General features: G+C 45.0%; 1 protein-coding gene across 1 annotated transcript; it reads right to left on the reverse strand.

Moving 5' to 3' along the window:
• Positions 1 to 1,756: 1,756 nt before the first annotated feature.
• On the reverse strand, positions 1,757 to 15,426 carry SIN3B (SIN3 transcription regulator family member B; the record flags this gene model as incomplete). Its single annotated transcript, XM_042835584.1, has 18 exons — positions 1,757 to 4,360; positions 4,743 to 4,947; positions 5,346 to 5,440; positions 5,731 to 5,823; positions 6,088 to 6,261; positions 6,826 to 6,995; positions 7,474 to 8,068; positions 8,288 to 8,471; positions 9,102 to 9,340; positions 9,690 to 9,806; positions 10,454 to 10,661; positions 10,978 to 11,096; positions 11,525 to 11,614; positions 12,085 to 12,207; positions 12,426 to 12,569; positions 12,918 to 13,181; positions 14,579 to 14,732; positions 15,239 to 15,426. Coding segments are annotated over 18 exons (3,393 nt in total), but the record flags the coding sequence as incomplete, so codon positions are not given.
• Positions 15,427 to 15,475: the final 49 nt, after the last annotated feature.

Genomic DNA, 15,475 nt, shown 5'->3' on the forward strand with positions numbered 1-15,475 from the left:
TCGTTGTGCAATAGGTATCTCCTGGGAGAAAGCACTCTTTGCTTCCATTGCCCTGAACCGTGAACATGTAGGACTGGAACACAGGGGAGGGATTTTAGAGCTGTGAGGGAGGTGCAGGCAGCACCTGCCTTGCCCCACATGGTGCCTTTAGGGTCTGACTGATCTGACTTTGGGACTTGGATGCTCTTAACAGGGTTCAGATTCCTGCTCTCTTCCAGCAGCTCAGCTGCAAACCAGCAGGTGTGAAGAGAGAACTCCTGGTGCAGCTGAATCCTGCCCTGGGCTGAGCTCGTGTTCCTGCTGCAGAATGAGAGGCAGCAGCTCGGGGCAGAGCCAGCAGCACGCAGCATTTCCACCGCTGTCAGCAAACCTCACATTTTCCATGAATGCAATGCTGATTTTCCCAGCCACCGGCTGTGCATCGGAGCCTTCTCCAAATCACAGCACAGAAAACCTCCACTGAGCAAGAAATGAGGGCTCTCTCAGCCCAGGTTTGTCCTTGCAGACTGTGGCACACGGGGGCTGTGGGTGGCACAGGGGCTGCCCTCGTGCGTGGGGCACCTCCTGCCCTCACCAGCCACCAGCTCACCCTCCTCTCCTTTCTCCACTGTTCAAGTGCTCCCTTCAGCAATTCTTAATGTGATTTATAAAACCGCTCCTTATTATTCCATCCTGCAAACGTGAAGGATCTTGTAAAGCCGTGTATTGCTGAGAGCTCCAGCTGCGTGTGGCGATGTCAGCTGTGCCGTCCCCAGCGCCTTTCACTCCCCAGCAGCACAGGGGCCGTTCTTTGTGTTAAGTCCAACATCTCCAAGAGGACACTTTTGTGTAAAATATATGGCGTCCTCTGCTACGTCACCACCATCATTTGTATCAAATCATTCATACCGTTTATTCATCAGAGGATTGTTACGGAGAGAACGGAGGTTTGTTTCCCTGTGAGCAACGCCGCGCTGCACAGAAAGTGGAATCGCCTTTTGTTATGGCAACGGAAGTGTTGAGGATGATGTAAAGGAAACTCCTATCAGATCTGGGTCACAGCACTGCAGCTTAATTTGCAAACTCCACACATCCATTTGTTGCGCAGGGCTCCCAGGGAAGGCGGTTCTGCATGTTATTATTACCCAGGAATTCGGGGAGGCTGAGGGGAAGCCGGGTGGGGGTTATTTCCCTGGTTGCGGTTGTACTGCCTTAACCTGGAGCAGATGTGCTGATGGATTTCGGAACTGGAATTGTGCACTCCAAGGGCTGTTGTGCAGAGCACACGAGCAGCTGAGGCTGGGCCAGGAGCTCGCTTTTGCACACCTCTCGTGGCAAAGGTGCTGCTAGGAGTGAACCAACACAGAGCTGTGCATTAGCGGCTCTGGGGGCTGTTTTCTTTTGAAATCTATTCCCACACAGAGCAACTGTGCCACCTTACGGCCGCCCGTGCTCAGCTGTGCCTGGCAGCAGTGGGTGCAGAGCCAGAGGAGCTGCCTTCTCATGTGGGATCTGCTGCTGTGTGCACGTAGGAAACCTTCCCCTTTCGTATCACTTTCGTACACTGAGAAGGTTAAAGATTCGCTGCCTGTTGGAAGTGGGCTGGCACACAGCTGCACGCAGCTCCTTGTAAGTGCAGGAGGGCAGATTCATCCAGCCTTCCAGCTGCATTCTTCTGCCATTGAAAATTCAGTTTCAGGTGCAGGACGGTCAGGTCTGGGGGTCAGCAGAAGGCTTAAGTTAAATCTTAAAACCATTTAAAACAGCGAGACCTGCAGACTTTTAAAATCGGTATTTTATTTGACTTGGATGTGCAAATAAATATAAAAAACAAACTACATTCAAAGAGCTGGCAAAGCAATAATAAGCCCAAAAGCAAAGATCCTTCAAAAAAATGGAAGAACAAACTCTTGAATCGAGGTCGTGCTTGCAGATACACAACAGCTGAGCTTCAACTCTCAGACATCAGCAAAGCACCCTCAGACCTGTGCTGCCCACTCATCCCATCTCTTTACATCATTTGCTACCACTGTTTTTGAGATAACAGCACTACGAAGGGCCACAGTCTGCTGTAATCCATTCAAGATTATAAATTAAAGTTTACAAAATAAGGATGCTTAAAAATACCTGAAGTACACTTAAAAATGGGGAGATGGAACAGGATGGCACACAGGTGCGTTACCCTCATAAGCTGTGGGACACCTGGATTCAAACGCATTTTAAGCCACAAGTTGCAACCTATTGTCTAGTAAACATTTTTCTGTATAGTAAAACCATAAAATTTGGCACAGTTATCATCTCCACTGGAAGACAGCAGAGGTGAACAGGACTGAGGCGTATTCTGTTGAGCTGACAGGAAGGAAAAGGGATTCTGTGCTTTGCACTGGACTCAATCCCCTCTCCACCTCGCTCTCCCATATCTATGTGGGCAGGGGAAGAACCTCCACAGCTCACTTCAGTAACAGAATTCAACAGACACTCAGACAATGAGAACATGAGTTCTTGAGGAGAAGTTCTGCACTGGCAGTGGTTGTGCAAGTGGCCACAAATGCCAAAGACTGGCCTCCTTCATTCCCTCCCGCAGATTAATTTGCAAAAAAGACAAAGAGTCAGTACAGTTTCGTATTAAATGTACCCCAAAGGCCAATTTTTCTACGGTCAAGTGAGACAATTGCAAAACCCAACGCTGTACAGTGGAAATAACCCAGGACAAATCCTACAGGCTGCTATTTAGGTTTGGCAGAAAGGATAACCTAAAATCAAAGCCACAAAAAAAGGATCCAGGTTGGGGGGTTACTCCCTTAATAGCCATGAAAAGCGGGAGGTTGAGCTGAAGGAGGCTGGATCTGCCTCAACACATTACGTCTGTCATATGCTCCGTGACAGAGTGCTTGCCTTTGGCCCCAAAAAACAACAGCAAAGTCACAGTGGGGCTGCAGGACAGACAGAGCTGAATTTCCTTTTTTTTAGTCAGTTGGTGCAGTTTTCTGTATGGTTTGGGTTATGTTTTCTTTTGCTTCTATTCAAAAAAACTTGGGTAGAAGTAAAGATGGTTTGGTGGAAAAGCTTCAGCGGTTGTGGCTGGATCTAATCCTCCCCGTTACAGACTTCCATGTGTCACTGCAAACACAGCATCTGTGCTGACCTAGCAGAACAGCGGCGTATCTGGGACAAAACTTCTGATCCAGAGCAAACGCTGTGCTGCAAGAGCTCCATCTACTGCCGTTATTTAAGTGGTACAACCCAGCAGAACCGCAGTCTGGGCACACACAAGGAAGAGTACGCAGTCTCCAGAGGCTGCCAGTCAGCATGCAAAATACCAAAAATAATCAGAGCAGACCTCGCACTGGATATTTTTCTCCACACACACACTCCAAGCAGCTTCAGATCTGAGACAGCAGTCTGCAGCAGGTCACAAATCCTCAAAGCAGTGAGATGGGCTCTGCGGGCAGGTGGGCCATGGGCCTCGGCTCTCCTCCCCAGCACTGCAGCTCACAGGGTTTCTTCCCCTTAGTTCATGCTCCAGAATACTCAGTTGGTGAGCAGGAGTTAAGAGTGGTCAGTATGCTGTTCACCTCTGCCTCAGTTTCGACATTTTCTCAGCAGAGCACCAGTAACAAACACTGCATCTGTTGCCTTATTAATACACGCAGATAAGGAAGCAGCCTGCAGCAAGGCTGGCAATCAGTGCCACGCTGGCACTTGAAGGTTATATTGAAGAGTTCTGCAGGCTCCAAGACGACACAAATTCAGGACGATAGGGCACATTAAACTTTTCAAAGTGGAAGCAGCTGCCAGCATTTGCCAAGCACCAGCCAACTCCTGTCCAACAAAGCCACCAGTGGCAGATCACCAAGAGCCTGGCCCACTTGTTCTGCTTTCCTGTATTGGCTGGTCAGCAGTGGCCTAAAGCTAGGAAACTACTAAAAAGTGTGGCAATGCCAAGAGCCCTCTTCCTTAAAGCTGTTAAGTCTCTTCATGATGACTGGAGGATTACACTGCAAGGAGACAAGTCTATGCCGTATGGAAAATACGTTATAATCCAAAGTAAAATGCTGTTTGGATAAATACCATTAATACATACATTGCATTCCCACCACTATTCTCAGAGTAAATGTGTTTCACCAGCAAGTCCCAGGCACAAATTTCCTCATGGCGAAGCTGGACGGCGGCTGTACTGCACTCTGTATCTGTTCACAGGGACTCCATGGACATTCACTGTCTCACAGGTTGTTTTACAGGGCACCATCTCCTCATCTTCGTCTCCCATTAGCCAATCTTGAACAACATCTACTGCCTCCATGGTCACATTCTCTTCTAGCCATCTGTTGTGCCACTCTTCAAACTGCTGGTGGTGCTTTAACAGCACCATTGGCTGTACCTGAAAGCAGAAAAGTAAAAAAAAAAAATTACTGAGAGGTTTCTGGGCAGGAAGTCAAAACTTTCACCTCTTTGTATGTCCACAGCAGGCAAGCCCTACAACACAACACAAACAGAAAAGCCACACAGCTGCCTTTAAAGGTCTCTATTTCTTAATGTTTGCAACTCCCCTTTAAAATTTGCAAAGTAAAAACTGCTGAGCTAAACTAAAACACAGAATGTTTCCCATCTCTTTTCCTTGTTTCATCCAACACAGAGGAGTAACTTCTGGGTGGATTTTGCAGAAATTCAGCCACAAGACTTCCTACCAATGTCTGTCTTTTGGCTGAAATCTTCTACCTCTGCAATTGCCTAAGCTACTGAGAGAGTAACAGGAGATGCACCTGCTTGGCTCGGCACAGCGCTCCCCGCCTGTACATGTAATCCTCCGAGTTCATGATGAACATCATTTTGTGGGTGTTGAGCTTGAACCGGCAGTCCACGTTGCACGCGCTCTCAACGCCGATCAGTCTCTTCCAGGAGCTCTTCACCTCACTCCTCAGAGCTCTCACTTGCTTACATTGCCACTTACGAAATTTTTTTAGGTTTCTAGAACAAAACAAAGATCATGAAGCATTTGTCACATGTGTTTACCCACTCTCTCAAGCTGGTAGAGCCGACAGCAAAGTATGAACTGTATGTTTTAGTTTTCAGACTCTCAGCAAATAGTTACTGAAATGGAAACAAACAAATTAGACCTCAGATTCCTCCCAGAAAGGACTGCTTAGGCAGCCCCACTCCATCATAAACACACCTCAGTGCAGCGGTCATTAACTTTTTCTTCAGCATTCTTGCACACTGAACTCCAGCAGTCCCTCTGGACCTCAGAGACGAGTGCATTTCCCTAGAAATGCCTGTGCTACACATCACCTACAATCACTGCCACACAGTCAGAGGAAGCAGGACCAGCTGCCCCAGATATGACTCAGGAGAGGGAGGGAGCTCACCTTTGCAGAAAAACTGGTTTCAGTAAGAAGCCATCATTCTGGTTGTTTGGAACTCCTTCTACCCCAACGTACTGCTCCATGTAGTTAGCAAGGTGCTACAAGAGATCAATTTCAAGTCAAGATTTCTCTCAAGTTAAACACTGCTGCAAAGGTCTAGTTTATTTCCAGATGCTCTTCAAGAAGCTGCTGGTACCTCACCCAACCCCAAGATGATTTATGTTGGAACTGTTTCATTGACATACACATTTCTGTCAATGGCCATACCCTCCTAGATAAGCTTATCCTCCTGGCAAAAATTCATATTTGGGATCAAGAAAGTTGGAAAGCATTCTTAGATATCTGCTTTGTCTGGGTACAGCAGACTGCATGGTCACCATACTATTACCTGGACCTCCACCGGATCTTCTGTTTGGGTTTCTTCTGTATCCAGGAGTTCAATGGTCATGATCACCTGTCCTTTCCTCTGTAGAAACATTACCTGTAATAAAGTGACAGGTGAAAGATGTTGGCCACATGAGTCCACAATAAAGTGATGGATATTCACAAGTCATTTGGACAACAAATACATGAGCAGGAGAGGCGCAAGCAACAAGGCTTTTCAGTGAGTCAATACGCCACCTTACTGCCTGTGCTGTTTTTGGTACCCCTCTCTCCATATTGTGGCCTTGGAACTTTCAAATCCACTTCTCCCAGGTGAAGTGGCACAGTCACTTTATGAAATTTCCTGGCAGCAGGTTCTCACCTTGAAACAGTTCTCATCTGCCATGCAACGTTCAGCCTTCCACTGATAACTGGTTTCCTTTGCTGCCCGGACACACCTAGAGGACAGGTTACCTCCAGCAGCACCTCGCTTCCTCTCGTTCAGGTAGAGCTCAACAACCTTCAAGCAGATGTCGTCGCTCACTAAATGGTGAAGCTTCCATTAAAAATGGGAGAATTCAGTTAACAAGTCTGGGCCAAGACTTCAGCGTGTTATGAAAGGAATACAAAACTCAGCATAGCACCGCAAAAGTATCAAAGTTTTAACTCCAGAGACTTCATACCCTTTATTTCCCCTTTCATTACAATATAAGGAAAAAAAAAGAGAGTAAGGAGCTAAAGTGCCTAACTTTACAAAAAAAAAAAACAAAAAACAAACTTTACAAAAACAACAACCCTACAATTAGAAGACAGATATTGCATAGAAAGCCTTTCTTTAGCCTTTGATTTATCTTGGAAATGGCAGAATTTTGAACTCTGCAACTGAAGAAGTGTTGGAAAAGGCCAGGAAGAGTCAGTCCCCTGAGGTGGTCCCTGTACTGTACTTGGTACTGAACTATCTCACTGAACTTTTATTAAGCCCTTTCCACCACAGATTTAACTTCTATATATTTGCTGAAAGTTTTATGCGTTCTTGCATTACAGGTGCTGTGAGAAAGCTACTTGTCCATAGAAGGGAAACGTGCTGTCCCCCACAGAGCACAGTCATCAAACTAGTTACCTGGCGGACAATATTCTGCACCAGTTTGTCCATAGTAAAGCCAATGTAGGCGTGGATGGTGAACATCTCCCTCAGTGTGTCCTCGTACTGCGTTGGGTCAATATTCCCATCCAGCAGGCTCCTCACCATATCCAGGAACGCAGGGTAGTACTCCTCCAGTTCCACTTCACCTGGTCAGAGGAAAAGGGCAGTCACTTACTACATGCAAGAGGCAGAGTGAAGTCAGGAGGTGTACAGGACAGCACTGCTGGAGAGCTGTGACATTCAGTGCTGGAACACCTTTGCAGAGTTCTCTCTCAAGAGTGCTGACAGAGTGAAACAGTTTTTCCTCAAGCTCTTCTGCCACGCTTTGAGTGGTGAACTGTTTCATCAGAGAGCCATTCACATTTTAAAACTAAATAACACTTTAATACAAGACACTTTGGGAACATTTGACAGCTGTGCACTTGTGGGAAGATTTTCTGAACTGTGCATGAAAGCACTCAAAAGGACAAATGACAAACAAGCTGTCCTGTCAAATCAGCCGTATCCATGAACTGCAAACAGAGCAGAGGTTTGGACCTCTACATTCCCTGCCTGCTGCTCTCAGTTCCCCAGACACATACAACCAGAACATTAACAATGCACCACGTCAGACCGTATTCTTACTTGGTTGCTTCAGTCTGAGCTCCATGGCTGGATCATTGGTCTTTTCTTTTCTCCCCTCACAAAGGAGTTTCTCCCTCTCTTTTTCAGTCCGATATTCTAGGAGCTGCTTCTGCGCTTGACGATAAATCTTTAGGAGCCTCGAGCACAGAGTCTGATGAAGGCGGAGGAAGAAATACCAATTATTATTGACAAAGAACAGACTGTAAACATCATCCAGAGCGTTATGGGGCTCAGCAGCTGTAACATCACAGAAGGTTGCTTTTGTCTCCAAAGGACTGCTTGGAGGCCCAGGCACATGCTTTTTCCGTAGCTCTGGAGTATCCAGGTTCTGCCCCTGATGGTTTTCTCTGTCTTCATCTGTTGATTCTTCAGAAATACTGTGTTCAGGGGGCTGAGAGAAAAACAGCTCGGGTATGAAGTGGTGCACTATCTGCCGAATGGTTGCTTGATCCTCCTTTTGGATGGTAGGCTGACGTTTTACGTAATAGCTGATAAGAGATGCTGCGTCTTCCAAAATCTGCTTATCTTCATAGATAAAGATAAGATGAGGCTCATTTGTGGATGAACTTCTCCCCTCTGAATGCTGCTCCTGATGCTGTAATCAAGAGACAAATAGATAAAGATGCTTCCACTGCATGCTCAAGAGTGACTCCTACCAGAAGAAATAAGCCAGGATTAACACTCTGCTTGGGACAGCCATTTTTGACTGAGAACTCTTCAGAGCCCCTCACGCTGATCCCAGGCATGGAGCAAACCTTCAGACAATGGCATAAATGAACAACAAACAGAATTAATTATTTGCTAACATACATACCTCATCATAGACACTCTCAATTTCATTCAACAAGCTCTTGGAGCGCAAAGCCTTGGTGTCATTTTGTTTGAAGTTGACAGCCTGGTGGTCAAGGGACTTCAGGTAGGCTTTCTCGTACTGCTCACGCCAAATTTTGTTGAAGCCCTGCTGGGCCTCCCGCCACTCCTCCTCTTTTGCTTTCAATCTGCATAAATGTACAATCTATGTTAGTTTGAAAAGACATACATAAAATAAAAAGACATACATAAAATATCTACATCACTGCAGATAAGCTATCCTTTCTAACAGTGTCTACAGGAAGCAGTTGTTTAAAAATGCTTGGGAGGAAGACTAGAAAACGACAACAATTTCCAACACCTTGACCTTTCACTGGAGATCATCGCACAGAACCTTTCAGCACTGCAAAGAGAATTTTTTTAGTTAAAAAAAAAGATGGCTGAAGTACTCAGAAACATCAAACCAGCTACCAGCAGTACAAGAAGTAGGGAGGGCTTAAAACTCATACTTCACTCCCAAACCAACCTAAAAAACATTTGTTTGTTTTTTTAAGCACAGTCCAAGAAATCTAAATACAGAGAGAAGCATTTTCAGTAAGCTACTGAAATATTTTAGATACTTCCAATGAGCTGCTAAAATATTTGTCACTTCAGAAGTAAACAAGATCTACTTTATTTCCTATTTCTGTACATTATAATCTAAGAAGTAAAAACCAAGTTACTTATTGGGAAAAAAAAAGGGAAAAATACACATAAAAATGACCTTTACAATCCTGTTTCTTAAAGATCCCAGGTGAGCGTGGGAGAATGGGAATTACCTCTTAAGAACAACTGGAACTGCAGTAACTGGGTTTTTCTTCAGACTTTCAATGATCTCTGGTGCTTTATCACCATAGATGCGATAGATGGCTCTGCGCTGGATCACTTCTGATGTTCCTCCCAAGCAATCATCCAGCCGAAATTTTTCCTGATCCTCTTGAGTGAGACGAGAAAGCTTTTTCTGCACACTCTCCAGCACACGTATTGTGGCTAAATTGGTCTCCAAGACAACATCCAGCTGTTAAAGAGTCCACAAAGACACAGTTTAAGAATGCTGACAGCAGGAAAACGGAGATGAGCTCAGGTCTGCTGCCCGCTGGGTGGAGCTAAGAAGCATCAGCAAGGCTTCTTACTGGAAAACAGACCTGCGCCAGTTCTCCAAAGGCAACATGCTTTCCAGAACTGGACTCATGCCTAAAAGAACTATTAGACTCTAAGCGAGTGGGAAAACACCAAACTCCAGCTCAAACTAATGAGCACTAATCAAACTTTTAGTATTTGGCCAATGATTAGTTCAGTAAAAATCCTCAACAGCTGAAAGTTTTGTTTTCTGAGGAGGGAGAATGGAAGCTGAGCAGCAGAGGTACCTCAAACCGTTCATCCTCACAGCGGTGCAACTGTTCCTCATAAGGAGTCTTCTTGGAGCTGACAAAAGTTGAGTCTTCAGACCAGGATGGAAATGAAACCCAGGTATCATTTAACACCTGCAAGAGTGCAAAGATATGACACTGAACAATGCCTTAGGAGCCCAGAGCTGTTCAAGGAGCTCTGATACTGCGCTGTTTGATTCTTGCACAGCTCTTCCTTGAGTTTCTCCTGAAGTTTCAGCCTAGCTAACACTGTCATGACTACTCCTAAATAATTCAAGGTCTGTGTGGAAATGCATCAGAGTTCAGAAGCAGCTTCACTATCTTCTCTCAAAGCAGAGATCATTGCAGCAAAGGGGACAACAGGGAGCAGTGGGAGTAGATGTCTGCTCCCAGGGACAGCAGTGCCTACAACATTGGCTCACAATGCTCTTTCAGGAGAAACACTGCTTCCAAAAGTTAGTCCACTGCTAGAGAAATAACTTCTGTCCTCCAATGCTCTTTTCTATCTATACAAATAGCGTATGCACACACACTCAAAAGAGATTAAACTGAAAGAAGTGACGAGATGTGTTTAGATAAACCGAGTGAGCTGAATGTGGATACTCTTATTTCAATGGATTGGATGAATAACTGATACTGAAGAGGGACAGTCAGAGTTAGAGGGAGGAATCCACGTGCAGCAGCTGTACTACTGCCTGCCCCATTTCAAGTTACATAAGTACAATGTTTGTACAGGGATTTGGTGGATGATCCCAAAGTACCTCTTTGCAAATGGCTGTTCTTCCACTGCACTTTGGCTGCTGGTAGGTTTTTGGGAGGGCACGGTAACTCGATCCAATGCGTTTGCAGGAAGCATAATCTATTTCCCGGCTCATTCCATCCCCAGATCGGTCACTCAGTGGAGAAGCAAACGAAAGCTCTTTCACACCAAGGAAGGACTTGAACTGTGCAAACAGCTCTGGAAATTTCCTTCAAAAACACAAATAAGCATGACCTGTGTTATTTCATTCTGATGGTTTTAGGGTGGCTAATACTCATCACAAAAGTGAGAAATCTAAATAAAATCCTCCCCAAAATGCTCCTCAAGAGCTGTGTAGATATGTTAACGATTCCAGTTTTACCATTTCTCTTTGTGAATTAGCTCTGCATTGCTGGCATGCTACCTAGAAGGTATTTCTGATGTTGAATTCAAAGCTTCAGTGACAAAGTTCACAGCGCCTACCAAAAATTAACAGAGCAAGGCTAAAAAAGGCCAATGCAGCAGAGATGGCCATCAGTAACTCACCCTAAAAATGGCGTAACTAGCTGGAGCAGCTCAGAGCCAGAGACCAACTCCTGGTTGAAGAGAGCAATGCAACGGAGAAAATTTTCGTAGACTTCCTGACTTTTGAGCACTCTGCGCACCTACAGACAGTTTGGAAAGAAATCACCGAACCACGTGGATGCCACTTTCAATTACTGTTCATATTCTAAGGAGTCTGAACCACAGGAGACCAACCTCTATTTGCATTGCAACATAAAAAGAGAACATTCCTCAACAGTCTGAGTTTCAAACAATAGTTCAGTGGCTGCATATAGTTACTATGAGGAAATACTGCTGAAAAGCACAGAAAAACATCCGTGTTAGAGACAAGCATTCAGGAAAAGGTTAATGATCAGCTTCCATGCTTCCAAACCCATCTATTTTCTTTTTTCTCGGTCTGCTCTCCCTCTGCCACTTGAAGTCAGGCAATTGCTAAGTGCTGACGCACAGATTAAATAAAAAATGAACCAAATAATAACCCCACTGGTTTAAAGTAAGCCCACAGAGTGAGAACAGGCCAAGTACTGACCTTGTCAAAGAATGAAAACTCCTGCAGCGTTCCATATTTTCCCACTGTTGCTACTGACAGATCTTTGGTACCTCTCAGTTTCATTTTCTTCTGTTAAAAGAACAATTATATATATATATGTCATTCAAATGCTATCAAACTCCACTTTGCTGACACAGAACAGCTCTCTGCAAAGACTGATCATCGTTATTTCCCAAAGAGCAATCTAGCATTGCTGTGTCAAGTCCTCCACAGCAATTTCTATCAGAGGGCTCCTGGCTAAGGAGGAGGATCGCTTCAGGAACAATTCCAAAGGTTCCTTTAAAGAAGCAATGAATTTGCCCTTCTGGGGACCAATATTCTGCATCTAAGGGCTTGATACTCGTATACAACATGCTACTGTATACATTTTAGAATTCTGAAAATTGCTTTCCTTGCAGATTATTATTTATAAAATAGTTTTGATTTTTTTTTTTTCCTTGTACCTAACCTACATACTTCAAAGTCACCACTCATTACAACTTCACCCAAGGAATTACATAAACAAAATGAGTAATGTGAGGTCACTTGCAGAGAGATACCTTTGCTGGGCCAGAAACAGGACGCAACAGCAGCGGTCTGGATCGCTTTTTGCTGTGTTCAAGATTCTTTTCATGCTCAGTTTTCTGGACACTGTTCACTTCACATGGTCCATTTCCTGTGAACTGAAGAAAATGAATAATTGTTTCAATGCTCTCTCCTCAGTCTGTACAAATATCCTGCTTATCTGAACAGAGAGCAAGTAATTAAGTGACCTGTTTTGCGAAATTCCAAGCAGTGAAGAGAAGTGAATTTCATCTACTGGCTGTGTGTTTTTCTGTAATGCATTCTACATATAAACAGGCAGCATTAAATATTCTCCTTGCTTTAAGCATACACATACCAAAGACCTTTTAGCCTCTGGAAGAAACTGTCCAAACTCAGAGAGCAGATCCTCCTGTCCTCTGAACAGATTTGCTACTTCAGTAAACACTTCTTCCTCTGACATGCCCCGGAAGGGTCGACCTTTAGTGTTAAGCTGTTCTTTCTGAAAAGATAAGCACAGATGTTAAACAGATACAAACACAAAACTCACAGCAGCAAAAAAAAAAAAAAAAAAAAAAAAAAACCAACACAAACTTCACATCACTATCAGACAGTCCAAGGCTTCTATCACACAGGATATCACAACATCAGCTGAGAGTTAGTGAAGACAGATCCACATACAACCCCTTAGCACCTCAGTGCCCAGGACGTTCAACAGTTTTCACACTTCTGTCATTTCATATGAATATCTTTGAGGCAGCTGTTGGACAAAGCCTGACGTTTCATTTGATAGCTGTTCAAGCAGCCACACCACAAGCCCACAATCTACCTTACTTTGAAGGCTTTTTACCTGGTAAGTATGAAGAATTTCTAAAAAGGATCTGTAAATTTCTGGGTGGTCAAGGAAGCGAGTTTTGATCTTATTCACGTAACTGATGGCATTATTGAACTCTACAGAATCAGACTCCAAGGGAATTTGGGATTTGTCTTCTTTGTATGGAAGCTGATGCCTGAACTCCTCGGTGCAGTCACTGTGGTTGTGTGAATTCTCCTGTGAGTAATGCAACAACAGCCCGCTGCCAGGGAGAGCACTGGGAACAGCCTCTGAGGGCACCTAGTGGCATAAGACATACAAGACAGTGACTCGTGCTGAAACACAGGTGCAACTACATCCTAGCATCAATATTTTAAATCTGTTTAGCTAAAAGAGATTACCACGTGAAGAAATAAGGGGGAAAAAAGATTTAATTTGATAATACATTTCCTTACCTACGTTATTAACACCATGAGTTAAAAAACAAACAAACCCATAAGCCATATCTGACTTGGTAAACAATCTGACTCATTGCTGCTTATGACTGTCCCTGCATTATCCACACTTGAGAGGTTGTACCAGGTAACGTGTGCTGCAGTTTCTGTTACCACTGTTCTATTTCAGAGGAACTGTCAGTTTTAAGAAACATATTAAAATGTAAGGCTCCAAGAAGCAAAATTCGTAAGCAACAGAGAGATCTAAAAGATATGCACTGCTACTAATTAGCACTAAACCACAACTTTATCGGCAGAATTCAGCTATAGCTCTATTTCAGCCTCCACAACCACACATAACACAATAACAACAAAAGGAAGAGGCCAATATTTATCCAACAGCAGATGTCTCCCACTGCAGGATGGTAGCGATTGCATGGCAACACCTCACACGCATTCAGGCAATGGACAAAAAATGAACCAAATAATAACCACACTGGTGGTTTAAAGTAAGCCCACAGTGTGAGAACCAACGTGTGAGGCCAAATACATTTCTCAGTTGCTCACTGAAGACTGGAAGTACAATTCTCCCAGGATGTTTTTTTAGACGTGTCCCTACCCATCGTACATTGAGAGTCTGTGCAACAGTCCAAGCCAATTAAAATCTCAGTTTTCAAATCTGACAGGAGTATTTGGAGTTGCAGTGGCACTTCAACCAGGAACATCGCTCCAGTGCAAGCTGAGCTAATAACTGGTTTGAGAATAAACGTTCAAATTTACACTGTAGCCATTACCACATCTTAAAAAACTACGTCAGAACTTTAGCAGTGTGCAATACATGCAAATGTACACAGCCTAAACTGTGCAGGTGTATGGGAACTGCTGAGTCACGGCCTGAACCTCTGATTGATCACCTGAGGCGAGCCGTGAGTCAGCCAGAGGAGCACAGGTGAAGGCAATTCAATTCACCTGTGCTGCCGGAAGGGGTGGAGCCAGGCTGCACCTCTCCTAGACCTATTGAAGAGCTGGCTGCCAGTGGGGAAGGATCTCATCTGGAGATCCCTCCTTCTGGTGTTTTGTGGTGAGCTCAGCATAAGGGTAAGCCTTCCATTTATTCTCTTTTGTTATCATAGTCTACTTCGCCTAACTGTCTTGTTTATTTTGTGATTGTAACATCTGATATCCATTGGTTATACAGCAGGAGATGTGCACAGCAATATATTAACAGGATTTATTTGGAGTACTACGAGCTTTATAACCTACCTGACTAGTCAGTGGTGACTGTATACTTAACTTCCCATTCTTTGGAATTTCTATTCTGTATCCCAGAGGGAGGAAAGCATTGAATCCTACAATGAGGTCGGGGTGTTCATGGAACAGCTGTGAAACGCGTCGGATGACTCCGGGTGTGTCAATGCTAAAATCGAGAAGAATTTGTTACTTGTGCCTACATCAGAAATACAACTCAAGCCCAGAAAAGTACAGAGGTAGGTGAAGCATGTGGCTTCTCACAGATAGCATTCTCAACAAGAAAATCTGGGAACTTCAGACCTAGGAACAGGCCCAGGCAGAGGGAAGGACCACCACCTACTGCAGCCTCCTACTGGGAGTGTTCTCCAGATAGAAGAACGTACAGGTTGCCCAAAGTGGGCACCACGCAAGGGCTGAGAGCTCTGAGCAACAAAAGTCTTCATCTGTTTTTCCAGATCTGTGTTTCAGAGCGGGTTACAAAAAAAAAAAAAAACCAGATTGCTCTTTCCCCGTGGATTTCTGCTCTGGTAAACAAGGAAGTGGGCAGCAGTGGGATGAACGCCTCCTCCCTCATCTCCAGCGTGTAACAACTGGGCCAGCAGGGACAGTAGAACCTCGGGGTGAAGGCTGGGGAAGCCCCCAGGGCAGACACGGCCCCGGGCCGGGCGTTACCTCTGGCTTTTGAACTCCTTCATGATCTCCAGGAAGCCGTTGTAGGTGGCCGGGTCGCTGCCGAAGCGGATCTTCACCTGGTCCAGGTAGGAGAGCGCATCCTCCACCTGCGGGCGGGACGCTGCTGAGGGCCGGGGCGCGGCGGGGCCCCACAGCTGACACCGCGACGAGAGCACCGGGGAGACAGGACAGATCCCGGGGGAACGGCGCGGTGCCGGGGGGGGCTGAGGGGACGGA

This window comes from Centrocercus urophasianus, unplaced genomic scaffold, assembly GCF_019232065.1.
Source record: "Centrocercus urophasianus isolate 14NV4802_14NV808 unplaced genomic scaffold, USGS_Curo_1.0 seq_54, whole genome shotgun sequence".
Taxonomy (NCBI): Eukaryota; Metazoa; Chordata; class Aves; order Galliformes; family Phasianidae; genus Centrocercus; species Centrocercus urophasianus.